Raw genomic sequence first — 27,208 nt, 5'->3', positions numbered from 1 at the left:
CAAAAAGCAACTAAGGGATGCTTTCTTTTAACCTCAACATCCAGGCAGCAGCAATACAGACTTCTTTGTATATGCTGATGGAATACATTGCACTTGCAGTTTGCTCGCCTTTCCTCAGTTCTTGAACCCCCTGTGCTGAACAGTGAAGCACTGTTCCCTCTGAAAGTGAAAGCAAAGTTTGTTCTGTCCACAGAATCACAGAATCATCTGAGTTGGAAGGGACCCCCAAAGGCCATCTAATCCAACTCCCTGCAATGAACCAGGACACCCACAGCTAGACCAGGGTGCTCAGAGCCCCTCCACTCTGACCTTAGATGTTTCCCGGGATGGGGGTCCACCAACTCTCTGGACAACTCTCTGCCAGTGTCTCACCACTCCTACCAAAAAAACTTTTTTTCTGTTTAGTGAGGTGTCTGAAGATTCAGAGCAAAATGCATATTGGAGATGATATTCCAAAGCTGGTTAGGGACAGTTTGCAGTCAGGTGGTGTCTGCATAAAGCTGGCAGCTTCCAATCCTTGGAGCCAGCATTCTCGACTTGGAACAGTGATGTGATAAAGCATCCAATATGACAGAGTTTGTAACTGGAGAATCCTAAATAGCAAAACATGCAAAAATGTCTTCTCTGCTGCTTTGTCCCAGCGCTTACCTTTACTTCGGACTGAAATGAGGCCGCTCAGTTTTTAATGCCGCCTCCTTTTTTCCTGATAGACATGCTGAGCAACTAGGTCACCAGGATGGACACTCAAGGATTCTTTTTTATTTTATCGTTTAATCACCAGATGGTGAACAATGTAAGGTGATTCTTTATTGCCCCTTTCTTTCACAGCTATTAGGGAAGAGGCTTACCTGGTAGACTTGTATCAATGCTTTTGCCTTGAATTTTCTCAGGAGGCTCACAAGGAGTAACATGCAAAGCAATCATGGAGTTAGACCTGGGCTAAGAGCAAACAACTATCAAACAATAAATAGTACTGGTGTTGATTTCAAAACGATTTGCTGGTTTGTTTTTAAGGAACAATGCAACAAAAAGCTCTTGGCAGTTGGTTACTCCCTCAGACTTTGCCTTTTTTCCCTGCATTTTAGTATGTATCTTTCTATGTAAAGCTATCTTTGAAAAAGTCTGTGTTCATGTTTGTATCTGTTATTTGCCTGTATTAAAGAAATGCGTGGGATGAAAGTGAAGAGCAATTTTGTGCAAGACATACAATCAATGAAAATAATCCTTCAAAGCTCTATTCAGACTTCTGGGCAGAGATCTTTCATACATAGTTTTGGGTCTTGAAGACATAACAAAATGTTACAAGCAAGAAGCTCTTTCCAGTTCTGTACCCAGGCTGCTGAACTACTAGTGCAAATTTGATTTATTTCCTTCGTGTGCTTTTGTGTTATGCTGAAATGCATTTGTTTGCCAGGAATCATTCCATGAGTGGAAGTTCTTTATGCATACATGCAAGCCGTAACTCCTTACAAGAGAAAAGCTTGGGGTGCTAATGTATCTATTCCACTATTTGATTACAGCAAGAAATCCGACCAAGTCTTGTCTTGGAAGACATTTTCTTGTCTGTTTTCACTTTGATTTCCAGAACATTCTTCTCTTTTTTTAAAATAAAGTTTGGATTGAGTATTCCTCAGAGACAGTGAATCCTAAACCTAGGCAGGATCACACAGCCCCATATTTCAGCCATCTGATCTTTCTGCCAAGGATTTGTATGAACCAAAGTATTCAGCCTATCCATGATATTCCACTTAGTAACTACTGGCATGGGTCATGAAAGGAAAACATAGCAGTTAAATGTCTTGGGCATGTATCACCATAATTCTGTCACACACACAGATATGAGGTCAAAAGCCTCTCACTGGAAAGGATGCTGGAGTGACTCCAGGTTACAGATGCCACAGCAGAACTTGGTTAGCTGACTGCCCTGACCCTAGTGAGGAACTCAGCACTCACATAGGGTCAGTTTTGCCTGTATTAAATTTGAATAGTCAGTGGGAAAAAGCAGCAGCAGTCTTGTTTCCTTCTCACAGGACTGACTTCTCCCTGGAATACCTAATTGAAGCGCAGGTGGATATAGTATTTTTACACCTGTTTTGCAGACTTTTTGTCTTGCCCTTGAGCCTATTATGAAATCTGGGCCTGATGGTCTCAGGCAACTCAAAGTCTTAACATCCATCTGTTAGTGATAAAGCCAGTCTGCCTGGCTCAGTTATTAGGATTAGGGCGAAATATCTTGTGACTTTAAGATATGTTCTCAACTTTGTTGTCATGAGCCCTGGTGTAAACAACAACATGCCTTGCCCTTTCCCTCTCCTCCCACCGTAGCCATCAGTCAGTCACACACTGGGACATTTCTGACCTGCAGGGCCAGATGCAGCTGCACTTATCATTCAGTAGCCACGTTGCCTTGGGGAGGATAAAACAGTGTGTTAAATGTAAGCTTTATTGTCTCTGCCAGTTTTACTGATAAGGAAAAGTTATGAGCTAGCTTGCTGCAAAGGCTGAGCACAAATTATTATTTCAGTTAATAGTGGTTCTCTAAAGAAAGGCCAATAATGAAGGCCAACCTGAGACACCAGTCAAACTTAAATTGTGCCTGTACGTCCTTATGAGACATGGACATTGATCTTCTTGATTGACTAGAACAAATGTAAAGGCTGTACAATTATTTTCCTGGCTAACATTGCAGAAGACACAGGTGATGAGAAATGAATGACATTTCTCCATGGTGAAAATCTCTACAGTAAATAGTTTTCCTCCAGATCTGCAGAGTGGACTATAGCTTCATATTCTCTGGACAATGAGGAACTGAAACTAAAAAGGTGGTTAAGTGCTAAGTACTACAGTGTGTAGGCCTGTACACTGGAATCTTCAAGCAAGAATTTGGTGCCTCATTGCCTTGGTCTCTCTGTAGAGCAATAAAGAAAGCTGGGTACTATAGATGGCTTTCAATCAGCCAGTGTGCTATGGGGAAGGGCAGTGCTGTAAATAAAAAGAAAATACTGTTTTAAAGCCATTTTTTCAGGAGTACTTTTATAAGCTAGTTTACTTGGCGGGGCATCCCCTTCCCCTGTCTAAGCTAGTCCTGAGCACCAGAGGCTTCTGCAGTTGCTGGCCTGTGCAGAAAGCACACCAAATGGTCCCTGAGCCACTGCCCCTGGTGCTTGTTCCAAGCACTGTTTGTGCAAGTTTATATGATACAGCTGTTTAATTAACAAAGGACAACAGCAGCCATCACAGCAAAGATCAGAGTTTGTGTTTTCTTCGCTCCCATCCAAAATGTATGAAATATATAGTAAATAATGTATTTGTAAGTAAAAACAGTCCTGTACATGGCAGTCCACCTGTAGCCTGTCAGTCTTCTCCAAAGCTCTTACAAGCTTCTCTGAGATGATCGCCGCCATGTGTCATGCAAAAACTAGGACAAAGTAGTACAAACATAGTTATTTAAAATGCTGTCTTCTTTATGGACGCAAGCGGATTAGGCTGTTGCATTTAATCTCATTTAACGTCTCCAAAGGCTGGACTAGAGCATCAGGGCTGACAGGTGTTCTCTTCTCTAGGAGCCACTACTGCTGCCTGAACAGGACCCTTGGCTCTTGCAAGGGCAAACAGTGCACCTTGCATTCATCAGAGGCTGCATTCATAAAACCTACAGCAGGCTTTGGTCTTTGAGAATGCAACAACTGTCCACACGAGTCTTGTCATAAGTGTCGTTGTCCACAGGAAGGGGAGCTCTCTGTCTCCCTAAGCAGCAGGGCTTGGTTTCATCTCTGAGGCAGCTACTAATGACTGCCAGCGTTCTGCCCTCCGTGCTTGCTGGGAGGCAGGGCGAGGGCAGCACACAGCTCCTGTGGCAGGAAGCGATGGCAGCCCCGTCAGGCATTGCTGCCCAGCAGGTGTGTGAGCCTGCTCGTTGGTAAGGCCACTCAGCAATGAGCAAGGCATCGGTAACAACTGCTTCAGCGCTGCGTTCCTCAGCAGGTGCTAACCAGGCCTCCTAATGCCACAGGTACTCAATGCCTCATACTTGCCCTGAGGCCAAGATGGCGGCGGGGGGACAGTGGGGGAGGCAAGATGGCGGCGGGGGGAGTCTCACCCGTCACTGAGCAGGGTATTGGGGCTAGGAGCAAATTTAAAGCTTCCTCAGCAGCAGAACGAACAAAAGACGGGCCTGCCGTGATATGCTGCCTTTACCCACCTCACTCACCCCCATCCAACCCCCCCCGCGGAAGCCCACACACCGCCCAGCCTTAGGGCGGCTCGGGGGCAGGGCTTTGTGAGGAGGCCGCGCCCATCGCCGTGGATGGGGGGGGGGGGTCAGCCCGGCTCGACGCCGCTCTTCCGTAAACACCACCCAGCCCTCTGGCCGGCCTTCTCCCGGTCGGGCCCATTCTGCACGGGGGGGGGCGCGACGGAGTTTTTCCTCCGTTACCTCCTCTTGCTCCTCGCTTAGTGCTCGGCTCCGGGGGACACACATTGTTTCTGTGGGGATGAGGAGGAGATGACCTGAATCTCTCAGGATAGCCGACAGCTGACGGGCAGAAGTTACTTCCCCCCCACACTCCTTTCCCCATTCCCGTCAGAGATGGGCGCGCCCGAGGAAGGCACTCATAGTCCGGGCTGCTACATAAACCCGGGGGGTGTTTAAAACCCCGGCGCGCGTCGTACGGGGAGCTGGGCTGCTGGTGCTGCGGGGCTGCGGTAAGTGAGCAGGAACGGGCAGCCGTGCCGTGTGGTGGCTCTGGGACGGGGGGCTGTGGGGCGAGTCCTGCTCCGAGGGTCGCTGCCCTCCGGTGTGGTGCGGGGGGCGGCTGTCCCGCTGTCCGTCGGGGGTATCCCCTTTCGTGGGCACAGCCGCGGAGTTCCGTGGGCAGCGAGCAACGAGGGCACCCGGGGACGGACGCTGAGGTTAGGACAGCCGGGCTGGCGGAGCGGCTCGCCCTTCCCTGTCTTTCCTCCCTTCCCCCCCCGGGCCCGTCCTTGGTAACGCTGTTTGTTTTGGTCGAGCAGTGCCAAACTGTTAAAAACATGGGGCCGGGGGAGGAGACAGGCCGGGGAGGAAGAGGAGGAGCGGGTGGCGGGGGCAGAGCTGTTGTCTGAGGCCCCTCGGCTGTGCGGGGCGGAGGGCTCTGATCCGTCCTGCGTGCAGCCCTCGGGATGAAGGGAGAGCTCCGCGTGCGGAGAGTCGAAGCTGTCCGGAGTAACGCTCAACAAAGGCGCTTTTCTGCTCCTGTGCCCTGCGGCAGAGGGCTGACAGGCAGCGAGAAGGGAAACCCGAGCCGATGCCGCCTCGCTGATAGAGCATCAGTGCGGCGAAATGAGCGAGATAAAATCCCGTGCAGTGGTCCAGCTGGACAGAGCACTGAGAGGGGAGTGTGTATGGATGAAGGGCTCTGTTGAACAAAGCTGCACTGTGGAAAGGTGGTCTGTGAAGCTGTTATCTGAAGGAAAAAAAGCTTTCTGAACTTTTTTCCCCAGGTGCCTCTTAAGATAACGGCTAAAGGAAGCCCTCGGGAATAAAAAGTGTGTTCTTGAGAACTAATCACACCTTGTGATCTTGGGCACCTCCACAGCGGTCAGGTGGGGTGAAGGGTAACTGCAAGAGCACAGCTATACAATACCTCTGTACAGTGCACTTCTTTCCTATATGGAGTGATCCAGAGCTGCCTCAACAGCAGGGCCATCTGTGCAAGGGACGGTTGGACTAGATGATGTTGTAGGTCGTTTCCAACCTCGTGATTCTATGGTTCCTTGTTACGTTAGCTGGAAACTTGCAGGTAGAAAAATAGACTAAAGCTTTATATGTGTAGAAGGTATTTTTAACTTGACATCATATTTAGGCTACAGTAGATTCCCCTACTGTAGGGAGCATGTTTTAGCAGTGGGTTGGGCAGGTGATCTGCAGAGTTCCTTTCCAGCCCCTCAGATTGTGTGGGGAGGGGTAAATAAAAGCAACAAACAAAATGGGACTGATCAAAAGAAAGCACTCTATAATAAAATCCACTGCCAAACATATCATACCTAAAGTAAAAGCATTGTTTTTTAAAGCAGGAGGAGCAGAGCAAGTTGTAAGCACAGACAGAGCCTTTGATAGAAAGGCTGTGTGTTAAAACAAGACCCTAATATATAAAGCTTAACGAACATATTAAAAATTAGAAGAGGGTGTTGCTTATTCAGGATAGAGAGTTAAAAAGCTCCTGGAAGGCTAAAGGTTTTTTTTAATATATATATGTAGGTCACTCTGAAAGCAATGCCTCCTGTTTATTTCTAAGGAAACTACAACAGCTACGAAGAGCACAATAAAATCAGTGAACAGAGTGCATTCTCAATAACAAAACACTATTTCTGAGAGTGTTTGCTGTCATTAACTGTATCTCCATCAGCAATAAAAAGCGTGCTGCCTTTGTAATATTCTGTCCTCTGTAGACGATGCACGGTATTTTACCATCCACCACCTTACTGTGCTTGCATCCACTGCTTGGTCTCTGTAAACATTCAGCAAACGTTGATGAATGTCAACAAGTGCCATTTCTGTGTGTGGAGGAATTCACTGACACACCTTTGCTTCACGCTTACTTCTGTGTCAGGTGCTGTTCTGTCAGACTGCCCCTCTGCTGCCATCTGTCACATGGCAACAAAATGTAATGGTATATTAGTGGGAAGGTTTGACCTCTTGTGCCATACCACCAACAGCCACCTCTGGTGTTGTGAGCCAACATAAAACAGGAGGCATTTCTTTCAGAGCAGCCATCGTATTTCTTACTTGGAAACTGCATTAATAGTCACTTAAAATTACTTGTGAACTTGGCCCTAAGTAACTTCTGAGAAGCATTAGGACAAGAAGCTCTTGCTGTGTATGTTATAAAGAATGGAATAGGTAGCTTGATCCTTAATTGTGACTAATTAAAAAAGCCCTTTTTGGTTTGTATTTTGATGTTCTCAATGAGTGTTCTTTCCTTTATCTTTAGCTGTTGGGTAACATTAAAACCTAGATGGCATTTCTGGATCCTGCTTACATATTCATTTGTTTTCTTTGATGTGCTGCTGCCTTCTCTATCTTATAAACTTCAAGTTTAGCAGTAATGTTCTGAATGTGCAGAGTACACCCATTTTCTTCCTCACCACTTGAGGCATTCTACTAGGAAGTATATTTATTACAGCAAAAATTGCAGTGCTTTTTTTAATGTGCCGTCTTGTGTTTGTTTGTTGGGACTTAAGTCTCCTAAAACACTCTTAACAGCTTCTCTGCTGTGTGTGTGTTTGTAAGCATGAATTGTAGGAGCAGGTACATTCTCAGTACATCAAAATAAGTCATGGCTGTCTTTCAGATGCAACTATTTGTTGCTGAAAGATCCTTTGCTTTGGAGTACTGTGTAAGTACTTAACATTTATAGAAATCTAATTTTTGCCTTAACTATTTGAATTATTTTGAGCATAAGATTGTGATAGAAAATGCTGTCTTGGTTCTCTGGATGGTTTGGTACTGCGTACTGTTAGAAATGCTTTGCAAGTCTGAATATTTGATTATTTGAATATGTTATTAAAACTATCATATGGCTAAGGGGAAGTTCTTGATGTATAAATGCTGCGATATTTAATTTCTTTTTAATATCTATTTGATCTCTTTCCTGTTCTTTTAATATCTAGACTGAAACAGTAGACACACTGTGAAGGCAAGGGATTTACAAGACCTCTTGGGCCAGTACACATCTAACAACACACAGCAGTTTTTTCCATGGACCACATGCAACATTGACCTTCTGGAGGTTAGTTATTTGAATATGAATAAAGAGGGTTTAGGCATGATTCTAGCTAGGAATTTCAGTTCTGTGTCGATGCAGAAGCATTAGGTGGGTGAGTAACACATGCTTTGCAGGCTCAGAAGTTACTGTAAGCAAGCGGTTCCACATCAGGAACCTGCTGTGTATGTCTGTGGTGAGGTTACTTGTCACAGCTGATTTCTAGTCAGGTTTAGCTTTGAGATGTATAACACAAGTACAGTAGAGGGGTTCTACTTCTGCATGACACGAATGAGTGACTCATTTCTAATTGTAACTTAAATGAGTGCCATTTCCACTGAAAATATTTCTGAGGCTTTTGGCTTGCCAAGTTTCTTCACAACTCTTTATTTTGCCTAGACAGTACTAGAAATATATATTTCAGTTTAAGTATGATAAAATCACTGTTTTATTAAAAGACTTCTAATATTATGTACCACAGCTAGAGGCTTTGAAGTGACCTGATATTGATCTATGAGTATGTAAAGGGGAGCTGCAGGAAAGAAGGGTACAGACTCTTCAATGGGTTCTGTGGTGATAGAACAAAGAGAAATGGCCTCAAGCTTAAAGTGGGGAGATTCAGGTTACATATAAGGAAAAAATCTTTTACAGTGAGGGTGGTGAGGCTCTACAGCATAGTTGTGGTGAATGCCCTGTCCCTGGAAACTTCCAAGGCAAGGCTGGATCAGGCCCTGGGCACCTGATCTATCTGTGGTGTCCCTGTTCAGGGAGTTGAACTAGATGGCCTTCAGAAGTCCCTTCCAATTGTAAGGATTCTATGGTTGTGTGAACTAGGGCTGAAAGCCTTGAACCTATGACCTTCTATACACTGATGTAAAGCTGTCCTTGTTGATGTGATCCCCTTAAAAAACAGAGCAGAAAGGCACTCAAATGCATCATCTTTCCTCTTGGGGGCGGAGGAGGAAAGAAACACCGAACAACTATTAATCAACACAATTAACAGGGGAGTATTCATCATGGAATAACTCAAGTTGTAAAGGTCTCTTCAGCATGAGCTGGTGCCCAAGAAATCACTCTAAGCTGTAATTAAGAGCTAACAGAAGAGATCATAATCCTCGTCCTCTTTTGTCTACCTCACAACCCCACAATAATTGATTCGTATAACTACATGCAATGATCATCCTTTTGCTGCCATAAGTGGCTTTTTCCAGGTTTAGTGGAGTTGCAAAGTGCAGTATCCTTTGCCTGCTTATGCTGATGCTGTTTAATTGTAAGTGAAGTCATGTTACTTGCTGGCTGTGTCTTTTCATAAAGTCTACTACAGGGTACTACAGGGTACTTCGTCAATGATGGTCTGCTCCTTTTGGTATCTGGGCCAAATTCCTCTGGGAGTAGTTATGACTGTCTTCCAATTTTGCATTTTAATGTGATGATTAACATATTTTTACTTCCTGACTTAGAACTATTAATCATCTTCATTGAACAGTGCAACTGTCCAAGTTCTGTGTAGTTGCAGATTATCTGCCTGGGAGGCAGTTGCCTTATGAAGACAGCACAATGAAGCATGAAGCTTCATAGGATGTTATTTGTCACGTACACTGAAGGTAGTGCTAGAGACTTAGTGTTACTGTTTAAATTAAAGCATAAAGACCTACCTGCCTTCTCACCCCTAGAGCAGTATGTCTGGGGTCTCTGCCATTTTCAGTCTGTTTTTGAGCAAGGTCTCACCCTAAAGCATCAGGCTGGGCTTCTTGAGGCATCATGTCAGAAATTTGGCACTCTGAACTACTTGCCCATTCTTCCCCAGCAACATCTCTGCTTGCTTCAGTTGTTGCTCTCAGTGTCAGTCTGTGGCAGGAAGCTAATTGCTAAACATCACTTGATGGTGAAGTCAGCTGGGGGATGGTAACACCCTGATAAATGTCTTTATATTTTGAGATTGAGAGCTTCCAAATTCTGACAGTGAGCAATCAGGGGAGTTGCTATCAGTAGTTGAGTTTTTTGTTTTCAATTTAATCCATTTAAAGATCGATTATGTTAGAGATGGTAAAATATGGAATGGCAAAAGTATATAAATTTTGTACAGGACAGATACAATTTATTAATAACTGCATGATGCTGCATATGTTGAGACAGGTCGCTTTTGTAGCACTTTTTATAAGGAAGACAACGACTTGTTCCTTGTACACCGTAATCTGTACTCAACTTTCAAAACCAAAAAACATAGGAAGTGTGTTTGTCTTTCCAGATCTTGTTTAATTCACCAGCTAAAGGGAAGCACAATGCCTCTCAACGATGACCAGAACAGTGATTCAGATTCTTCTCGCCTTTCTGAAAGTACAGTTTCTTCTAGTGACTCTGAATATTCAAGACAGAGCTTTAACAGCGATTCTTCAAGCAAACCCAGTTCCCCAGCTTGTAAGCCTATTTCAACCTTACCTGTGCTTGACACTTAAGGATAGCCTATCCTCTGTCTCTTTCATGTAGTGGTCAAAGCCTGGGAGTCTGAATTTGTGTTTAAGGGTATTAAATGTAATGTGTGATATTGTCATGGCCATGGAGCAGCACATTTCTTTTTGTGTGGAGTATCACTGATAGCTGTGTCTGTGGAGGTATCTCTGTTGGCTTCTTCCCTTTAGAAAATGCAAGGCAAGTGTGCCACTACCTGTATCCTAGTCTAGAGTTAATCTTGGTGTTGGTAGCAGTCTCTCACTCAACCAAACTCACTTTGCCCTTTATGTGCAAAGGGTGGATTTTGGGCCACGCTGTTTGAAATGAAATCTTTTACAACATAAAATTAACTCAGTGTTACCTGAAGTTGCATGAGTTTAATCTATGATTTTAATATTTATCTGGTAAACACTAGGACTGAACACTCATTTGCACAAGGAAGATATTTCAGTACTGCGTCCAGGCCTGGGGCCCCCAGCACAAGAAAGATGCAGAGCTCTTGGAGTGGGTCCAGAGGAGGGCCACTAAGATGATCAGAGGGCTGGAGCACCTCTTCTATGGGGAAAGGTTGAGGGAACTGGGCTTGTTTAGCTTGGAGAAGAGAAGGCTCCAGGGAGACCTCATTGTGGCTTTCTAGTACTTGAAGGGAGTGTATGAACAGGAAGGGGAACGGCTGTTTACAAGGGTAGATAGTGATGGGACAAGGGGGAATGGTTTTAAACTGAGACAGGGGAGGTTTAAGTTAGATATTAGGAAGAAGTTTTTCACATAGAAGTGGTGACACACTGGAACAGGTTGCCCAAGGAGGCTGTGGATGCCCCATCCCTGGAGGCATTCAAGGCCAGGCTGGATGTGGCTCTGGGCAGCCTGGTCTGCTGGTTGGCAACCCTGCACATAGCAGGGGGGTTGAAACTCAATGATCATTGTGGTCCTTTTCAACCCAGACCTTTCTATGATATTTCCTGAATGAGTACTGATAAATAACACCTTAATTAAATGTGCTTAGTATTGGTGTCTGTAAGCATTCTCAAACCATGCATACCTGGTTAGTGTCCAAATAAGTGAAATCTTGCATTAAAACAGGCTTATTAGTGGAGCAATTGGCAATTAGCTCTAGACTCCTAAAGAGTAATAATGACAGAACAATAATCACAGATATTAAATGGAAGAACTTGGCATTTAAAAGCAGGGATCTTAGAAATACTCCTGCTTTCAAATAAACTTCAGACATGTTTACATTCTTAATTCCTATTTGTTTAAGGAAGGGACTAACTTATGATGCATTCGCTATGATTCTTTAGTAGGGGGCTATTAAATGGGTAACGTTAGAACCTTCTCTGCAGGCAAGAGAAGCATTATCGTGTGCTCCAGATTACAGTGCAAGTCTGATATTTGTTATTGCCTGTGCTTTTCTTCTGGTGAATCCTATAGAACAACTGGCAGGAAGTCTGTGGATTGTAAGGTCCCATTTTGAAGGAAAGAAAACTATCCCCGTTAAGATGAAAAAATATAGAACTGCTTTTAAAAATGTGATGTTACCCACCCATCCACACACACACACACACACACCCCCGATAAGCTGGGAGTTTCCTGAGTTAGTGTTTTAAGAAGATATAAAGGTCTGGTAATCCTAGCTTCTTTTCTTCCAAAGCACTAGAGTCCAATTAGCAAGAAGCAAAATTTCTTGCCTTGTTACTTGTGTGCAAGGCTGCTAATTTTTAATAATACTTTGAATTGCACTTACCTACCATAGTGCTTTGTCTTGATTTTGTTTGATCCAGCAGCAAGTCCTCCCAAGATGGTTACATTTGATGAACTGATGGCAGCTGCAAGAAATTTATCCAACTTGACATTAGCTCATGAAATTGCTGTAAATGCAAATTTCTGTATAAAACACGAAGACCTCCCACAGAACAGGTAAGGGCATGGATTTTGCACAAAGCAAGATGGAGATTAAAAAGAGAGGCAGCATTAAAGTAGCATTAAAGCAAACAAACAACACTACATTTTGAAAGGCTATGGATGTTTCTAACGCAACTCCAAGAGTCGCTGTCAAAGTTGTCTTGCTCAGAGCAAGTATTGCCATCCAACTGGCTTGATACAAATAGAGCATCTTATGCTCTGTCTTATATGTCATGTGGAAGGTAAAAGGCTAATGTCACATGAATTAACATAGTGAAAATAACAAGTATAGGTTTATTCTGTGTAGTTTAAGTCCTGTGGAGAAGGTGAAATAGTGAGCTTCTGTGTAGCTGCTTGTAGTAGCAATTTGGTCTCATGACAATAAGGAAGATAAGGCTTGTCATTAATTTATCTCCAATACTACACCGAAGGAGGCGTAAAAGGATCTGGAGATCTAGAGGAAGTGAGAAATACTTTCCTCATTGTAGGTGATTAAAATGTTCTTGATTACAGATGACTTTTTAACTTATAAACCTCATCTCTTGAGAAAATTAACATGACAGAAAATAAAATTTTTAGTTGCAGAAATCCCTTAAGTGATAATTATATGATGGATGCATTTTTTGAGAAAGCTTAGCACATAACACACAAGGTTAGGACTAACAGAATAAATTTGGTAAGGAAAAAGGAAAGGCAGTATCTCTATAACTGCGTTTGAATTACCTGCAGCACTTTCTAACACAGTGTTTTGGGGAAGACTTCTTGGTGTAGGTCATGTTTTGGGAGCTGATGGTCTACGGTACAAGGAAAGTATTTTTTCAGGTCATGTGACAGCTGGCAATGCGTTGTATGTTTCCAGCAAGTCACTGGGTTAACCCTAAAATACTTCTGCCAAGAATGAAGGCTCTTTAGTGGTCTTTCTCTCTGTCTGTAATTGACTTCTTCCACAGCTTAGCAGGCACAGTGAAACAAATAGTACACAAGGCATTTTGGGATCACTTGGAATCGGAACTGAATGAAGACCCTCCAGAATATGAACATGCTATCAAGCTCTTTGAGGAAATTAAGGAGGTAACTTTTTTCTCCCTTTCCAGTATTTTTATCAGGTCTGAGTCTGGTAATTCACTGAAGGTTCTGTTAATTCACAGTGAAGCCAACGTTTTGAGTTCCTGCTTTTAAAATGAAGCCATGATTATACAGAATATTAATAATAAATTTATATTAATTGTGATTATGGCTGCATGTCCAATCAGCTTTCAGTGCAGGATGGTTAGCTGCAAGTCAAAACTCTTCTCAAAGCTTAACATTTCCACTGGTTTCTGTCTGATTACACAGCCTTTTTCTTGCTACCTTAGATTGTGTCCAGTCTTAATCTATCCTGTTACAGCTAAATACACTTGACACTAATACTAATCTTATTTTAACATGTTTACAAAGTGCTTTGTTTTTTATTGATAAGCTTTTCATGTTTTTTTTTCCCCCTACTTCAGATTCTTCTTTCCTTCCTGGCTCCAGGAGCAAACAGGATTCAAAATCAAATTTGTGAAGTTTTGGACACAGATCTTATAAGGCAGCAGGCAGAACACAATGCTGTTGATATTCATGGGCTAGCTAACTATATCATCAACACTATGGGAAAATTGTGTGCTCCAATAAGAGACAACGATATAAAACAGTTAAAAGCAACTGAAAATATTGTAGAATTACTGAGGTTGGTATTTGGGTGGTTTTTCCACAGGAAAAAAACTATCTCTAGTCTCATAGAGCATCTGGGCAGAGAAAGATGGTGGGGAAGGTCTTAAATAGTGGCATTTTTTAATTGTTCTCATACTGTAAGAAAACTTGTGCAGCAGAAGCATTAAAGGCAAGAGGCAATTGCTGTAACATTCTGTGACTGGGATGTAATGTCCATCCTAATGCAGTGAGTTGAGTGCCTGAATTAAAACTACTGACTCCGAGTAGTTAAACACTGAACAGCAACAACACCACTTGAAATAATATGTTTCTGAGACTGCTGTTTCAGTCTTGTTCATTCTTTCAAAATTCAGAGGGCGTATTCAATCTACCTTGAACTTTTAATTGCATGCTTCCTGCAAGTATTCAGACAAAAAAAAAAAGTAACAGTTGGGACTGCTACATTTAAATAACGAGGAAGGAGAATCCTGACCAAAATGGGAATTAAAGTGCTAATGAAGGCGTGCTTCACTTCTACTGATGAAAATCAATGGACTGTTCTAGCTTTCTTATTTTAAGATCTCTCTTCTTTCAGGCAAATTTTCCATGTCCTGGACCTGATGAAAATGGATGTAGCAAATTACACAATTGAAAGCCTTAGACCATACCTTCGGCGTAATTTGGTGGACTATGAAAGAACAAAATTCCAGGAAATTCTTGAAGAAACACCAAGTAGGTGTCCTTGAAGCTGTATTTCATTTAAATCTCTATTATATATATATGTATATGTTTAAGGATGTGTTAGAGAATCTCTCTCTAGTTAACTTAGAGGAAAAACTCCAAAACGCTGATTTATTGTTAAGCATCTTTTGTCTATTGGGTGTTTTCTGACTAATTTGTATTTGTCTAATTGAGTAGCATCTGAAAAACAAACAGCGACTCTTCGTGTCTGTAGACAAAGAGGCCTGGTGTTATATATTGAAAGATGAGACTTACTTTCTACCCAGCAAGTCTGTTAGTCTGAAGTATATGTGGAAAACCAGTTAGTGTGCCTGAAAAGTCAGAGGGGCAGAAGTTCTGAAATTTTTTTTTAATGCAAACTTTGAGAAAGCTTCTTTAGGTCACCTTGATCCACTGGCACGCATTTTCCTTAATGTTGCAAAGCAGCCTTTAAGAGAACTTTTTTAAAAGGAGAGGAAAAAAGTAAACTTGCTTCTTAAGTGTTGGCTTCTAAAATGGGAACCCTAAGCCGTTGATACAGCCGGCTGTGTTTATAAATGCAGCCTGTCAAGTAACTTAAAAGGGATTGATTTGCTGTTAATGCAGTTTCTCCTTTCACCTCTTCTTTCCAATCCTGTGACCCAACTACTTAGTGGCCTCCCTGAAAGAGGAAAAAGTGAATTGGGTCCTTGGAGTTTGAGGGTTTTTATCATTAATCTTGGCTGAAGTCCAACAGTTTCTTACTGGGTTTGTGCAAAGATGATCAGCTGAGATTGTCATGAAAAAAGCAAGGGAAAGATTGGCTTCTCTGAGGGCATAGTGTCCACCACATTTTCTCAGTATTCAGAAGTACATATTAACCTTGCTTACGTTATTCAGCTTTCTGCCTCAAGTTGCTGCTTTGATGGAATTATATGATAAATCTGTGCTGATTTGCAATACTTAGGTGCTCTGGATCTCACAACAGAATGGATAAAGGAATCCATAGAAGATGAATTGTCATCCATTTCCAATGAATCATCCTCATCCCCTGGTGCTGATCATAGTTGTAAATCAAGTATTAGTCCTACACTGGTGCTAAACAATGGCTACTTGAAACTACTACAGTGGGACTACCACAAAACAATTCCAGAGGTCAGTGTGTTCTGGTGTCTTAAGCTTTCTAGCTGTATGAAAATATTGATGCAGTGTGATAATCATGCTATTAATGACAACGAGTGAAACATTTCTCTTGTGGTTCTTAATCTTCTGAGTAGTAAATTTGGAAATTGACTAGTTTTGTTTTCTGAACTGAGATGGGGCAAGTTCAGTAACCAGAAAAGCTTGTTTTTTCTCTCCATATAGCTCACTAGCTCCACCCTAAGAGCAGTCATGCCTGTGGTCAAAAGCTGGACCTTGTACTGATGATGCTTGGCTTTCTTTAATTATATATATACATACATATACTTTTTTTTTGAGAGAGAGAGAGATCTGTCTGTAGTACCTTGTTTTCCCAAACAAATGGCAGAAACTGGAATTGGTGGGATCGGGTTGTGAATCTCTTACTCTATGACAGAGTCATTAAGAAATTAAAGCTCACTATAGTGGATATTCATAGTTTTTCTATGCATGTAAACTATTGCTTCAAGAATCACTGGTATTTCCCTCCAACTCCTGATTACCAACCTCTGCCACTTTAAATTAAGCCAGTGTGAAATTGTCTATCAGTCAAGGATAAAATTAGCAACTGCAGCAAGCATCTTAGCTGCTATTCTTAGTGGCTTGGCAGAGAATTCCTGGACTACATGGGGGTGCTCTTAGCACTCCTAGTCAACAGAAGAAAAGGAAAATATCTTACCGTTCTTCTACTGAGTCCGAATAAGAGCTCCACACAGGCATCTTCTGGTGAATCTAGACTGTTGAAGTATGAGATTACTATTGAGCAGTTGACTATTAATGCCCAGCTCATCAGTGGGGAGATTTGGTTATCGTGAGCTCTTAAACTTAAAACTGATTTTTAAAAAACTACATTTAGCTGTGGTAATTACATTCTTGGTGTGATCTGCTGGCTTTTTGCCTGCAGCATTATAGGTGACTCACAGAACCTGCTCAGGTGGTTGAACTGATGTTTGTTATGCACAGTTTGTCATGCACTGTCCATCAACTGCAGATGATGGCATTTTTCCAAAGACAGCTGATTCCAGAAGACTGTTCTGTCTAATCCTAATCGCTGCTGTATTTTGGATCTCAGAAACATGCCACATCATGGCCTGAATTGTTGTCCGCAGATAACTGTCAGCAACAAAGAGAAATAAAATGCAGTTTCTTTGGTGCTCTGTTCACTGGAGGCCTTATCTTTCTTCCCTACCACAGTCTGACTTTGGTACTTGTGCATAATGCCATTTTGTGCAGTGCTGCATGTTCAAAATGTTTTAACTGCTGTCTTGTCTGACTTTGCATATTTGTTGGTTAAAAGCGTTAATGTTTCATGATTAAATCCTATTTGTCCTCCTCCCTGCTTTTCTCCCTCTGTATCCCTAAACTGGTGTTATTGTTTTGTTTCTAGACTCTAATAACAGATGAAGTTCGTCTTCAGGAGTTGAGAGAAAAGCTGAATCAATTAAAAATCATAGCTTGTGTTTGTCTCATAACAAACAATATGGTGGGTGCAGCGATTGCAAATGTGCCTGATTTTGCCAACCTACTGAAAAGAATCTCTGTTCCCCTTCTTGAAGGCATGAGCAAGAAGTAAGGCCTTGTTTATCCCTCTTCATACTTACTTTTTAACAGGGAATACCAAGCAGGTCTAAAAACTCAGGGGAAAACAGTTTAAATGTTAGAGCCACCATTTGTTGATTGTGCAAAAGGAGGCGTTTGGATGGTGCTCTCTGTACTGCACTTTAACTTCTGGTTAGTCCTGAAGTCAGGCAGGCAGTTGGGCTTTGGTGTTGGTAGATCCTTTTGAACTGAACTGTTCTAATACTAGGAGGGCTGCAGCAGTATATTCCCCAAGTCATTTTTGCCAGTTGATTCAAGTTTACTTTAGGAAGCTGAAGTTATATGGCCTCTAATGTTGCTACAGCTTGTGCTACAAGCAAGTATGATGTGATCTCAGAGTGTCTCAAAAAACAAAACAAAACAAAACCCCAACAACTTCCATTTTACTTTTTCCTTGTGAAATGCTGTGAATCGAGCCCCAAGGAATGCATAAGCTCCAGGTCAGTGTGAGTCTGTCATTGCTGCATGCTAAAAATGACTTTTTTTGCCAATTGACATCCTTATCTTACAGATGCTAACTTGTCTTATATCTGTAGAAGTGCAGAAATCTGCTGATAATGTTTTTATATTGTACCATTGCAGAGGGCAGGTTGAAAATGAAGGGAAAAAGAGATAGTAAATTCACTTTAAACTGGTGCAGAAACTGTAAATCTTGTTAATGCTTTTCTGTTTTGTTTTGTTTTTTTTTTATCTTTCAGAACTTTTGATTTGAAAGAAGCTCTAAATGCTATTGGTGTTCAGATTTGCATCAAAGTGAATGAGTCTCTCACTGCAAGAGATCTTCCCACTCTTAATGCAGAAATGCAGAATAATTTAATGGCTCAAATCACAAGTATTGTTGAGAAGAATAACCCTGTCAGTTCCTTGATTGGTTAGTAAGAAAATACATCATTGTCTTACTGTATGTGTCTATATAGAAGCTCTTAGATAAGCTTGCTGGAAGTAAGTTTTAAAATTTAATTAGCTGTTTTAAAAGCACTTTCTTAGTGCAGTAAAATACTGGATTAGCTAAGAGTAAAGAAATATTGCTTACCTGGAGTCTGTGCTCTGGGTATGCTGCAAGGTGTGGTTTGGTGTAGTGAGGAAAAATTCTAAACGTGTCCTTAAAGGCCGAGAGATAGCAGAGCTTTGAAGGATACTCAGTCTCTCCTCTGTCATTTTTGGGTTTAAACCCAGAGGGTTTTTGGTTAGTATCTACTGCCTTTTAGTGAAAGTACTTCATTGCGACAGGGTAATGCTCTGTCTGCCTCTTAGGAGCCAGCTGCAAAAGGCTTCTCATATTGCTTCCTTCTGAAAGATGAGGCTTAGGAAAGTGTAGTTACCTCTATTATTGAATTTCTTGTACTGATGTACAGAGCACTTGGGAGGTGAGTGTGTCTTCATCTTGGATTTACACTGTTCTGAGCATACTTGATATTGTGTTTCAGATAAACGGATCCAGTTGTTCATGAAAAGCTTGCTTGCTCCTCCAAGTTTTCGGAAATGTATGCCTGCATTGCCAGGAGGCCTTTCTGTGATTCAACCAGAGATGGAACTTGTTGGATCTCAATTTGCAAGCATTGTAGAATTTAATAAACAAGTGTATGGACCATTCTATGCGAACATACTTAAAAAACTACTTTTTCCTGAGGCAGCAATAGGGAAAGCAGGAATAGAAGCACCCAGTAACTGAAAAAAAAAAAACCCAAACTATTTCTGTACCCCTTTCTTTTACCTTTTATCTTTTTTTAATATAGAGATTGTGTTCTGGCTCCCCCACTAAGAACTCCAGTGACTATTAACGAGAGCAATCTTGTAAGTTGTAGATGGATAATTTCTGAAATCCACTGGAAGAAAATTAATTTCTATTACATATATTTTATTGAACTAAGTCTGCTCAATGGATTGTGGCACTTGTATTTCACTTTTTGAGACAAGCAATTATTTGTATTTGTGGTGGGTAGGAGGTGGTGAAGCACTTACTGTTTTGCCACCATTAAAACATAATATTTTAAAAAATATATATTTACATATATTTACATATGCTATTTTGAGATGACAGAATAATTGTAGATAAAATGCATTATGCTTACATTGTATTTTTTAGAGCAGCGTCTAATGAAAAAAAAAAAAAAACATGATTCTGGAAAGACTTTGAAGTATAAAAAGAAATGTAGCATAACTGCTTTTGTAACCAAATCCAGGTTTATAGTTGGCCAACTTCTGGTGCTCCTGTGAATACTGGAACTAAACCTAGCCCCTGTTATGTTCAGGAATGCCAGTATTGCAAGTTGTTCTGGTACAGAAGTTGCAGAAGCGTTCATTATTTAAAATAAGAATAATTCAGTAGTTGTCAACTGGACAGGATAGAGAGATGAAACACTTCAGAAACATGATGCCAGGCATGGGGTGGGGTGGGAATGCAAATATCTGTATGATACCCATCTAGTGAATATCATACAGATCCCAAGTCTAACCTCTAATATATATGCTTGTATTGATCTTAATGGGTATTAAGTATTTTTGAGGTTGGGCTTTCTGACCTTTATTCTTGAAAGCACTTGACTTTGGGAGAGATCTTACAGAGTACAACAGAGAGCATTCACCTTCTATAATCTGTTGAATAAGGGCCTAGAATGTTCAAAATGTATTTTGAGTACTCGTGTCAGAAAGCAGACAACCAGATCCCTTGCAATTCTTGCAGATGTGATCATGTTCACTCTCAGTAGGTGTCAGAGAGAAGTACGTCTTCATTTTAGATTTATGGTGTTCTGAATTTGCTTTTCTCAAAATCCCTGCAGATTCAGCCCCAATACTTGGTTCCCATTTAATACAGCCAGAATCTTACATACAGAAATAGAATAGGCTTGGAACTGAGAGATACAGAAGTAAACTTCTGTAAGTTTACATGTTTTATTTTGCATATTTCAGATTACTGGGAATAGATACTGCTGCAATACTTGATATACATGTGTTCTTATCTATGGAAATGAATCATAATTTACTTGAAAATGATCCTTTATATTATCATACAATGGTCCTTTTAAAGTGTCAGATATATATAAATTCCATGTGGTACAAGTTAAATAGCTTGTTTTTAATATTTTATACTACGATATATTCTTATTGATGTGAAGAGTTGCCCATAAAAGCTTAATGTGCCACGCATATTATATATATTACTATGTCTATCATAACAAAACTGGGCATTATTAGCACTGTGGTTTTGTAGTCCATTTTTACAGAATTGTGTACTCTTTTTAATAAGGGAAATGACTTCTTGTCAGCTGTTCCTCAGTGTCTGAGGACTTTGGCCACATGTACATGGTATGAAAATCATTTTTTGAAAGGCCTTTTAGAAAACAAATGGCTGTAGTGCACTTCTGTTCTATCCTTTGTTTTAAAAAAATACAAAAGGTGTAAAAACTGAATATGTATTCTGAAGGGAACTTCTATGGAAGCCTGAGAAAGGAACTCTTAGAATACAGTAACAGTGCCAGGAGGTAAAATGGATTGATTCAAACAGATCCAGAACTTCGACATGCAATTCAAAGTCAGCCAGAGAAGAATGCATTTCAAAAGCACTTATGGGAAGTTAATTCTCTGTGATTTGCTACACCCTTGGAAATACATACGTCAAGTTTCAGCCAAAAGATGGTTTTTTAAATGGGTATTGGAAGAACATTTATAATGTAACTATGAACTTTAATACAAGATATACATTCTGCTGTTCAAAGGAAAAAAAATTTTGGTGATTTGAAAAGGGCGTTTTATAGCATGGCCTATGTTTCAAGTGCTTGTTTAATGTATCTTAATTTTTATTTGATGTTTCAACCATCGGGATTGCATCTGTTTAATGTCATGTTACTGCATGCTGCTGACGCTACCCTGGCTGAAAAGCACTTGCCTCTGCTCTGAAACTGTCCTTGTGAAACAAGATGCCATTCTGTTACAGCTTCTTTTATTGAAATACGAATTTTTGAAGTTTTGTATGCATTCAATTGTGATACCATTGTGCTGAAGTCTCTTACGCAAATTGTTTCTGAAATGTAATGGATCATGTTAAATGCTGAAGATAAAGGACTGCACTAATATGTTGTGGCGCTTTTCTTTTTCTGTAACTTTTCAGTTTCAGCTGGAGCACAGAGCGAAAGATATTACACATTGTGTAATTGCTGTCCTTGACATCTGGCTCTTGATGAAATTAACGTACTCTGTGTGATCATAGGTCGCACTGAGGCCCTGGAGCATGTCCAGAGATGGGTAGTGGAGTTGTGAAGGGTCTGGAGCACAAGTCTTATAGGGAGCGGCTGAGGGAACTGGAGTTGCTCAGTCTGGAGGAGGGAGGCTCAGGGGACATTTCATTGCTCTCTACAGTGACCTGAAAGGAGGTTGCAGGGAGATGGGGGACAGCTGCTTCTCCCAGGTAACAGTGATAGGATGAAAGGGATTGGCCTTCAGTTTTACTGGGGGAGGTTCAGGTTGGATATTAAAAAAAAAAGTTCTTCTCAGGAAGAGTGGTGCTGCAGTGGCACAGGCTGCCCAGGGAGGTTGTGGAGTCACCGTCCCTGGAGGTGTTTCAAGAAATGTGTGAATGTGGTGCTGAGGTACATGTGGTGGGGGTGGGCTGGCAGTTGGACAAGGTGATCTTAGCAGTCTTTTCCAACCTTATAGATTCTATAGCTACACTCTATGGGGAGTATGTTAATCATAACAGGCTTCAGACTGGTGGATGAGTGGGGGTAATTAGAAGTTTGTTTTGATTGCCAAGGAATTCCATTAATGTGACAGGGGCTGGTGGAATATTCGTAAATGAAGTTTTTATTAAAGGTGGTTAATGTATCAATATTGCTTTTTCCTCTTATTTCTATCTTGATCACCTGCCCAGGTTGGCTAGTTTTGATGGACTTGAGGTATGGCCTGGGCACAGATACAATGTGCTGAGACTGTGCTGAAAGCAGGATGGTTGTTGGATTCTCTTAATAATGCAAAAATAATTTCTGTTCCTCTGTCAGGGCTGCATTTGATGAGTCCTATTCTTACATTTTGTAAGCTCAGATTCTGAGATAGTATGCTGTTGCACTTCTAATTCACCACTCCACTGCTTGTGTCCTTTTAATTAAGGATGAATGACAGTGGGCCTTTGCCCCGTATTGCAATGCATACTAACTGCAGAATAGAAAGGCTCAACAGGCAGAATGGGGTTACATCAAGGAATGAAACAATTACTTGAAACCTTGAAGTACAGAGCATGGACTGAATATGGTTAAGGCCAGGCTGGGAGTATTTCTTCTACATGTGCGGTGTGTGTGCTGGGGTGGGGGAGGCTGTGAAGGGTGCAGTGAAGACTGGGAGCTCTAATGGTTAAAGGGTTTGTAAAAATGAAGCCTTTGGTTATTGATTTAATTCATTTCTCCCACCTCCTTTGGTGGGAAATTGGTAAAGGAAGAAGAGAGAGAGAAAGAAGAGCATTAAACTTCAGTTTGCTGCATAGATTTGCTCCGACCTGATTGCAAATATTTGTTTACAGAGCTTGTTGTGCCTCAGCTCTGTTCCATGTAAAACCGAGACTTTGTGGAAGGCTAAGGTTGGAGAGTTGAGGTGACATTTGTCCCCATGCTCCACACATTCAGAGAACCCTCAGGATGCAGCCCTGGCTCTGGCAGCTCCTCGTGTCCTAGTGTTCATTGCCACCCTTGGGGACATGTCCCCACCCAGCTCGCCTCTTCTGCTGCACATGCACCCTGTGGGGCTCCAGCTGCCTGAGCCAGACAGGTCAGGGAAATGCAAGTGATGGCTGTAGGGATGGGCAGCGAGGGCCACTGCCAGCAGTGCCCAAAGCACAGCCCAGCACCCAAGACAAATGCTTGCTCCAAGCCTCACACACACACACTTGGCGGGAGTCCAGGCATAAGACTTGGTGACATCACAGCCCGCTGCTCGGTGATGTCACTGACCAGCGGGCCCTTGCTCAGCCATGGCAGTTTCCTGCCTCCTCTGTGGAATTCCTCATGCTAGAGGCAGGAGAGCTCTTTCCCCAGCAGGGTGAGCCCTGCGATTTGGCACCTCCTGTAGCAGATGAGAGAAGGCTCCTCAACTGCTCCCCCTGGTTTGGGTGGCTACAGCAGACCCCAACCACCAGATGTCCTTTGTTTGTCTGGTCCCCAGTTTTAACCCACAGATCTCAACCGGGTCACAGATCCTCACACCCACAGGTCACACAGACCCCAGCCCACATGCAGACTTTTCCCCTGAGCATGAGTAGCGGCGTAAGTGTGGAGTCAGCAATGTTGTCACTGACCCATTATCATGAGGAGAACAGACTGGAAAAATACACACTCCATAACTTTGGTGTATAAAAATTGTGCAGATCATTTTGTGCTTGTGTGTGATCTACGGGAACCCACCAGCACCCAGGTTTGCAATCCTGAAATAAATAAGCAATGTCTCCTCTGAGCATGTGATGAGTGACTCGTTGCACACCGGGAGGCGAATCTGCTTTTAGGACAACAAAACCAGAACAAACAAACAAACAAACAAACAAACAAACAAACAAACAAACAAACAAACAAGCGGAGGCATTCAAGGGAAGATTGAATTGTTTGGAGCATTTGTGCGCTAGGAACAAATCATTCAGCCGCGCGAGGCCGGACCGCTTCGGAACTGCCCGTGCCCGGAACGTTCGGGCTCCGCGAGGAGGAGCAGGGACCCGTTTGGTCGCTACACCGCGGCGCGCTCCTCCGGGTCCGCCGGGTGAGATGGAGGCGCTGGCGGCGGAGTTGGGCGCCGTGACGGCGGAGCGGGCGGCAGCTCCCGTGAGCGCAGTGGAGGTGAGGGCAGCGGCGGAGGGCAGGAGGCAGGGGGAAGCCGCGGGGCGAGGAGCGGCGATTCTTCTGCGGCAGTAGGGTGACCTGAGAGTGCTGCTGGCGCCTGGGTGTTGCCCCTGGTCCGTGCTGCGCAGCACGTGGGGCTGCTGAGGTGGTCCCAGTCATCCCTCGGGGTGTTTCTGCTCGTCTGAGCTGACTTTGGGCGGTCTTTTATTCTTTCCTAAGTGACGTGAGATGTAACTACTGTCAAAAACCATTACTAGCTGTCACGCATGTTTGGTCACCCTTTGGAAACCAACTTTCCCACTGTGTGTTTTGGTTGCAGGAGAAATGGAGGCTCCTACCCGCGTTCCTCAAGGTCAGTGGATGCACCGTCCCAGGCGGGAACACCCTGAGCTCTTTGTGCTTCACAGTTCTGGCAGGGCAGTGCAGTTGTTTAGGCTCCCACTGCACCCCAACGCCCTCATCGTGGTCTTTATATCAGCTCTCTGCAAACGCTGCTGTTGGATCTGCAGTTGTCTTTGTTGCAGGGAAACCCGGATCTGCATTCTGCAGAGGCTGCAGTGTGCGGATATCTCTGCTCACAAATATCAGAGCTTGGTTGAGCGCCGAGATTGCTTGATTTCAGTGCTATTCTCATAATCTGGTATGAGGTAAAGGCACAGTTCTACTTAAAATGAATTGCAATAACAGGTAGTTGGCAGCTGGAAGTGAGAATGGAAAGGGGCAGAGTGGTGAAAGAACTGTGTGGTGAAGGTGAAACCTATGATATACACAGGTCCCTCTGCAGAACAGCGGCCACCTCTGCACCTCTCTAATCAGTTTCTGGAAGTGTTGCCCCCTTCAACCAGGCATCTTTCAGCCTGACTTTGTTAATTCCCTTCCTTCTCAGTGTACAGTCCCTGCAGCTTTTTTTTTTTTTCCTGTGGCATCGTGATCTTGCAGGAAAACAGGGTGCTGTTGGTTCTGTGATACTACATATGAGCAAGTGCTCTTCCTACCTAGAAATCAAATTCAGGTTTATTATGAGAGTCTGTCTTGTCCTTGTGTGGCTGTTCCCTTCTTTATCAACTTCCTTAACACCCCACTTCTCTGCTCTCACTGGCTCCCTCTCGTTCTGGCAGCTGCCTTTCCCAGGGTGCAGATCACTGCTTTCTCAAGTAACACAAATGGTTAGTTGTGCTACAAAAAGACAAAAGATATTTTGACATGCAGTCACTATCTTCTGCTTATATAACTTCAGAATCTGCTTGGTGCTTGCTTTTGCATTTCCTGAGTTACTTCTCTGTTTCAGCTCTTGTGTAGACTTGGAAACATATAGTGTGGAACCAGACAGATTGTTCAGTTCTAAGAAATTTGTCCACCAAAAAAATTTAACAGTGATTCAGAAGCATTCATAAATGCTTATATTTCAATGTCTGCCTTATATGATCAGTGTTATTAAAGCTGATGCTATTTGCTGCATGCATGTATTTTTCAGGTGAAAGGACTCGTGAAGCAGCATATAGACTCATTCAACTATTTTATCAACGTGGAGGTATGTTTTCCTGGTGGGAATGGGCTGGCTGTTAGTAGTCAGAAAAAAAAGAAATGATTCAGTTCTTTTTCTTTTTTTTTTTTTCAGATAAAGAAAATCATGAAAGCCAATGAAAAAGTGACAAGTGATGCTGATCCAATGTGGTACTTGAAGTAAGCATAAAGCTGGTTTCCCTATCAGGACTAGCTTGCATAAAGTTACATGGGTTTGTTATTGACTGTGAAGTGTTTATAAGCATCAGCCTGGGCATAAATGAAGCAAAGCTCTTGCATGCTTTCCTCTTAGTTGGAACACATACACACAGATGCTTAAATAATAATTCTGATAAATAGAGTTAACTCTGTTGTTAACAATGCTTTATGTCACTATCTTTCCATAACTTAGCAGTTTCAGGTGATGGAGGGGAATCTCCATTTCCCTTTTTGCAAAGGTGATCTGGGTTTATTTTTGTATGTGAGTTTAAGTTTTAACTAACTATAACAGTGTTCAAGTACAGTGGGTTACTTTGGGAAGAATCATTGCTTATTGTTAATCAACCTACTTTCACATCAAAGCAAATTCATTTTCTACTTGTTGTAGAACTCCTTTTCCTTCAGGTTGCCCGGAAGACATTTGGCTCATTTTTAAATTGTTTTGTGTTACAGATACCTCAACATCTATGTGGGTACTCCAGATGTGGAAGAAAGTTTCAATGTGACACGACCTGTATCGCCTCACGAGGTACCGATATTTGTGTCTGTGAGGAGTTCTTTGTTTGACCTCAGTAATGCCTTAGATAACTGCTGCATCTGATTTTACTTCAAGCACAAGCGTGCCACGTTTTATGATTCAACACATGCTTGTAAAAAGAAGCTTCATATTTAAACATCACATAGTAACTCTTCCTTCTGTTATTGCCCTGATGTGTGTGAATAGTTGTGTTCAGTGTTTCATGGCAGCTACATTTTGCACTGTAGATCACTTCAGACCCAGTCTTCTTTGGAAGTACATCCCTTGCAGTTTTTAAGTCTGAGTCAGATAGAGAGCAAATACAGAAATTCTGAGCAGTTGGAAGTTGATAATAACTTACAAACTGCAGCAGAACATTAGTCTTACGGACTGCATGTAAAGCTGTTTTGCCTGTTGTAAAGATGTAGGCTAACAGATAGATTGTGCGTGTCCAAAATAAAGACTCCTGAAGAACAAGTGATGCTGTGACTGGAATTAGAAAGTCTGCTGGTTTTGCTAGAAAGTAAGCTAGCTTCGTTACATATAAGGAAGAAGAAAAACAGAGCTTGGAACATGCATCTCTTTTTCCTGTTTATCTACATGCAGCCTATTGTCAACCTGATAGATCAGTTGCCATTTTGGATGTTTTCTTTTTTATTGTATATATTTCACACTTGAAATTGTATCTATTTATTTATTATTCCTTTTTTTTTTTTTTCCATGTAATGTATGTGGTACACTTAAGCTTTCACAGAGATGTTCTGTGGTTGGGAGAGATTCTGTAAAAAAGCCCTCTACTGGTTGTTGCCTCTTGTGCATGGCCACATTGCTGTGTTCTACAATCTGGCTCAGTTCTCATTTAGCTCAATGGAAGTGTTTTAAGTAAAGCTAATAACTCAGCCATCAACAAT

General features: G+C 42.1%; 2 protein-coding genes across 7 annotated transcripts in view; both read left to right on the top strand.

Annotated features, from left to right (window-relative positions):
- Nucleotides 1–4,498: 4,498 nt before the first annotated feature.
- TCP11L2 (t-complex 11 like 2) lies at nt 4,499–21,319 on the top strand. Of its 6 annotated transcripts, none has more exons than XM_042890161.1 (12): nt 4,502–4,704; nt 5,482–5,583; nt 7,651–7,769; nt 9,991–10,160; nt 11,975–12,110; nt 13,046–13,166; nt 13,586–13,806; nt 14,365–14,501; nt 15,436–15,623; nt 17,035–17,216; nt 17,945–18,117; nt 18,674–21,319. In XM_042890161.1, the coding sequence occupies exons 4-12, from the start codon at nt 10,025–10,027 to the stop codon at nt 18,916–18,918; spliced, it is 1,539 nt and encodes a 512-aa protein (XP_042746095.1). In that variant the 5' UTR covers nt 4,502–4,704; nt 5,482–5,583; nt 7,651–7,769; nt 9,991–10,024; the 3' UTR covers nt 18,919–21,319. The 6 variants fall into 6 exon arrangements, with proteins under 6 accessions (XP_042746100.1, XP_042746095.1, XP_042746094.1 ...); XM_042890162.1 differs by lacking the exons at nt 4,502–4,704; nt 5,482–5,583 and adding exons at nt 5,607–5,780; nt 7,332–7,376; XM_042890160.1 differs by lacking the exon at nt 5,482–5,583.
- Nucleotides 21,320–23,964: 2,645 nt separating this feature from the next.
- POLR3B (RNA polymerase III subunit B) overlaps nt 23,965–27,208 on the top strand; it is a 67,789-nt gene continuing 64,545 nt past the window's right edge. Inside the window, exons 1-5 of the mRNA XM_042889791.1 lie at nt 23,965–24,055; nt 24,378–24,410; nt 25,533–25,589; nt 25,677–25,741; nt 26,234–26,309. Of these exons, the coding sequence (XP_042745725.1) occupies nt 23,984–24,055; nt 24,378–24,410; nt 25,533–25,589; nt 25,677–25,741; nt 26,234–26,309 (303 nt within the window). The 5' untranslated portion in view covers nt 23,965–23,983. The remainder of the gene's footprint in view (nt 24,056–24,377; nt 24,411–25,532; nt 25,590–25,676; nt 25,742–26,233; nt 26,310–27,208) is intronic.

Source organism: Lagopus leucura, unplaced genomic scaffold (assembly GCF_019238085.1).
Source record: "Lagopus leucura isolate 7727_CA_CO unplaced genomic scaffold, USGS_WTPT01 Super-Scaffold_100159, whole genome shotgun sequence".
Taxonomy (NCBI): domain Eukaryota; kingdom Metazoa; phylum Chordata; class Aves; order Galliformes; family Phasianidae; genus Lagopus; species Lagopus leucura.
This window is presented reverse-complemented; position numbering and strand designations above follow the sequence as displayed.

Coding starts and splice junctions, on each gene's coding strand:
- TCP11L2 (XM_042890160.1), top strand. CDS start 10,025: ATGCCTCTCAACGATGACCAGAACAGTGATTCAGATTCTTCTCGCCTT. Junction 15,624..17,034: donor ACCACAAAACAATTCCAGAG/GTCAGTGTGTTC, acceptor TTTTGTTTCTAG/ACTCTAATAACAGATGAAGT. Junction 17,217..17,944: donor CTTGAAGGCATGAGCAAGAA/GTAAGGCCTTGT, acceptor TTTATCTTTCAG/AACTTTTGATTTGAAAGAAG.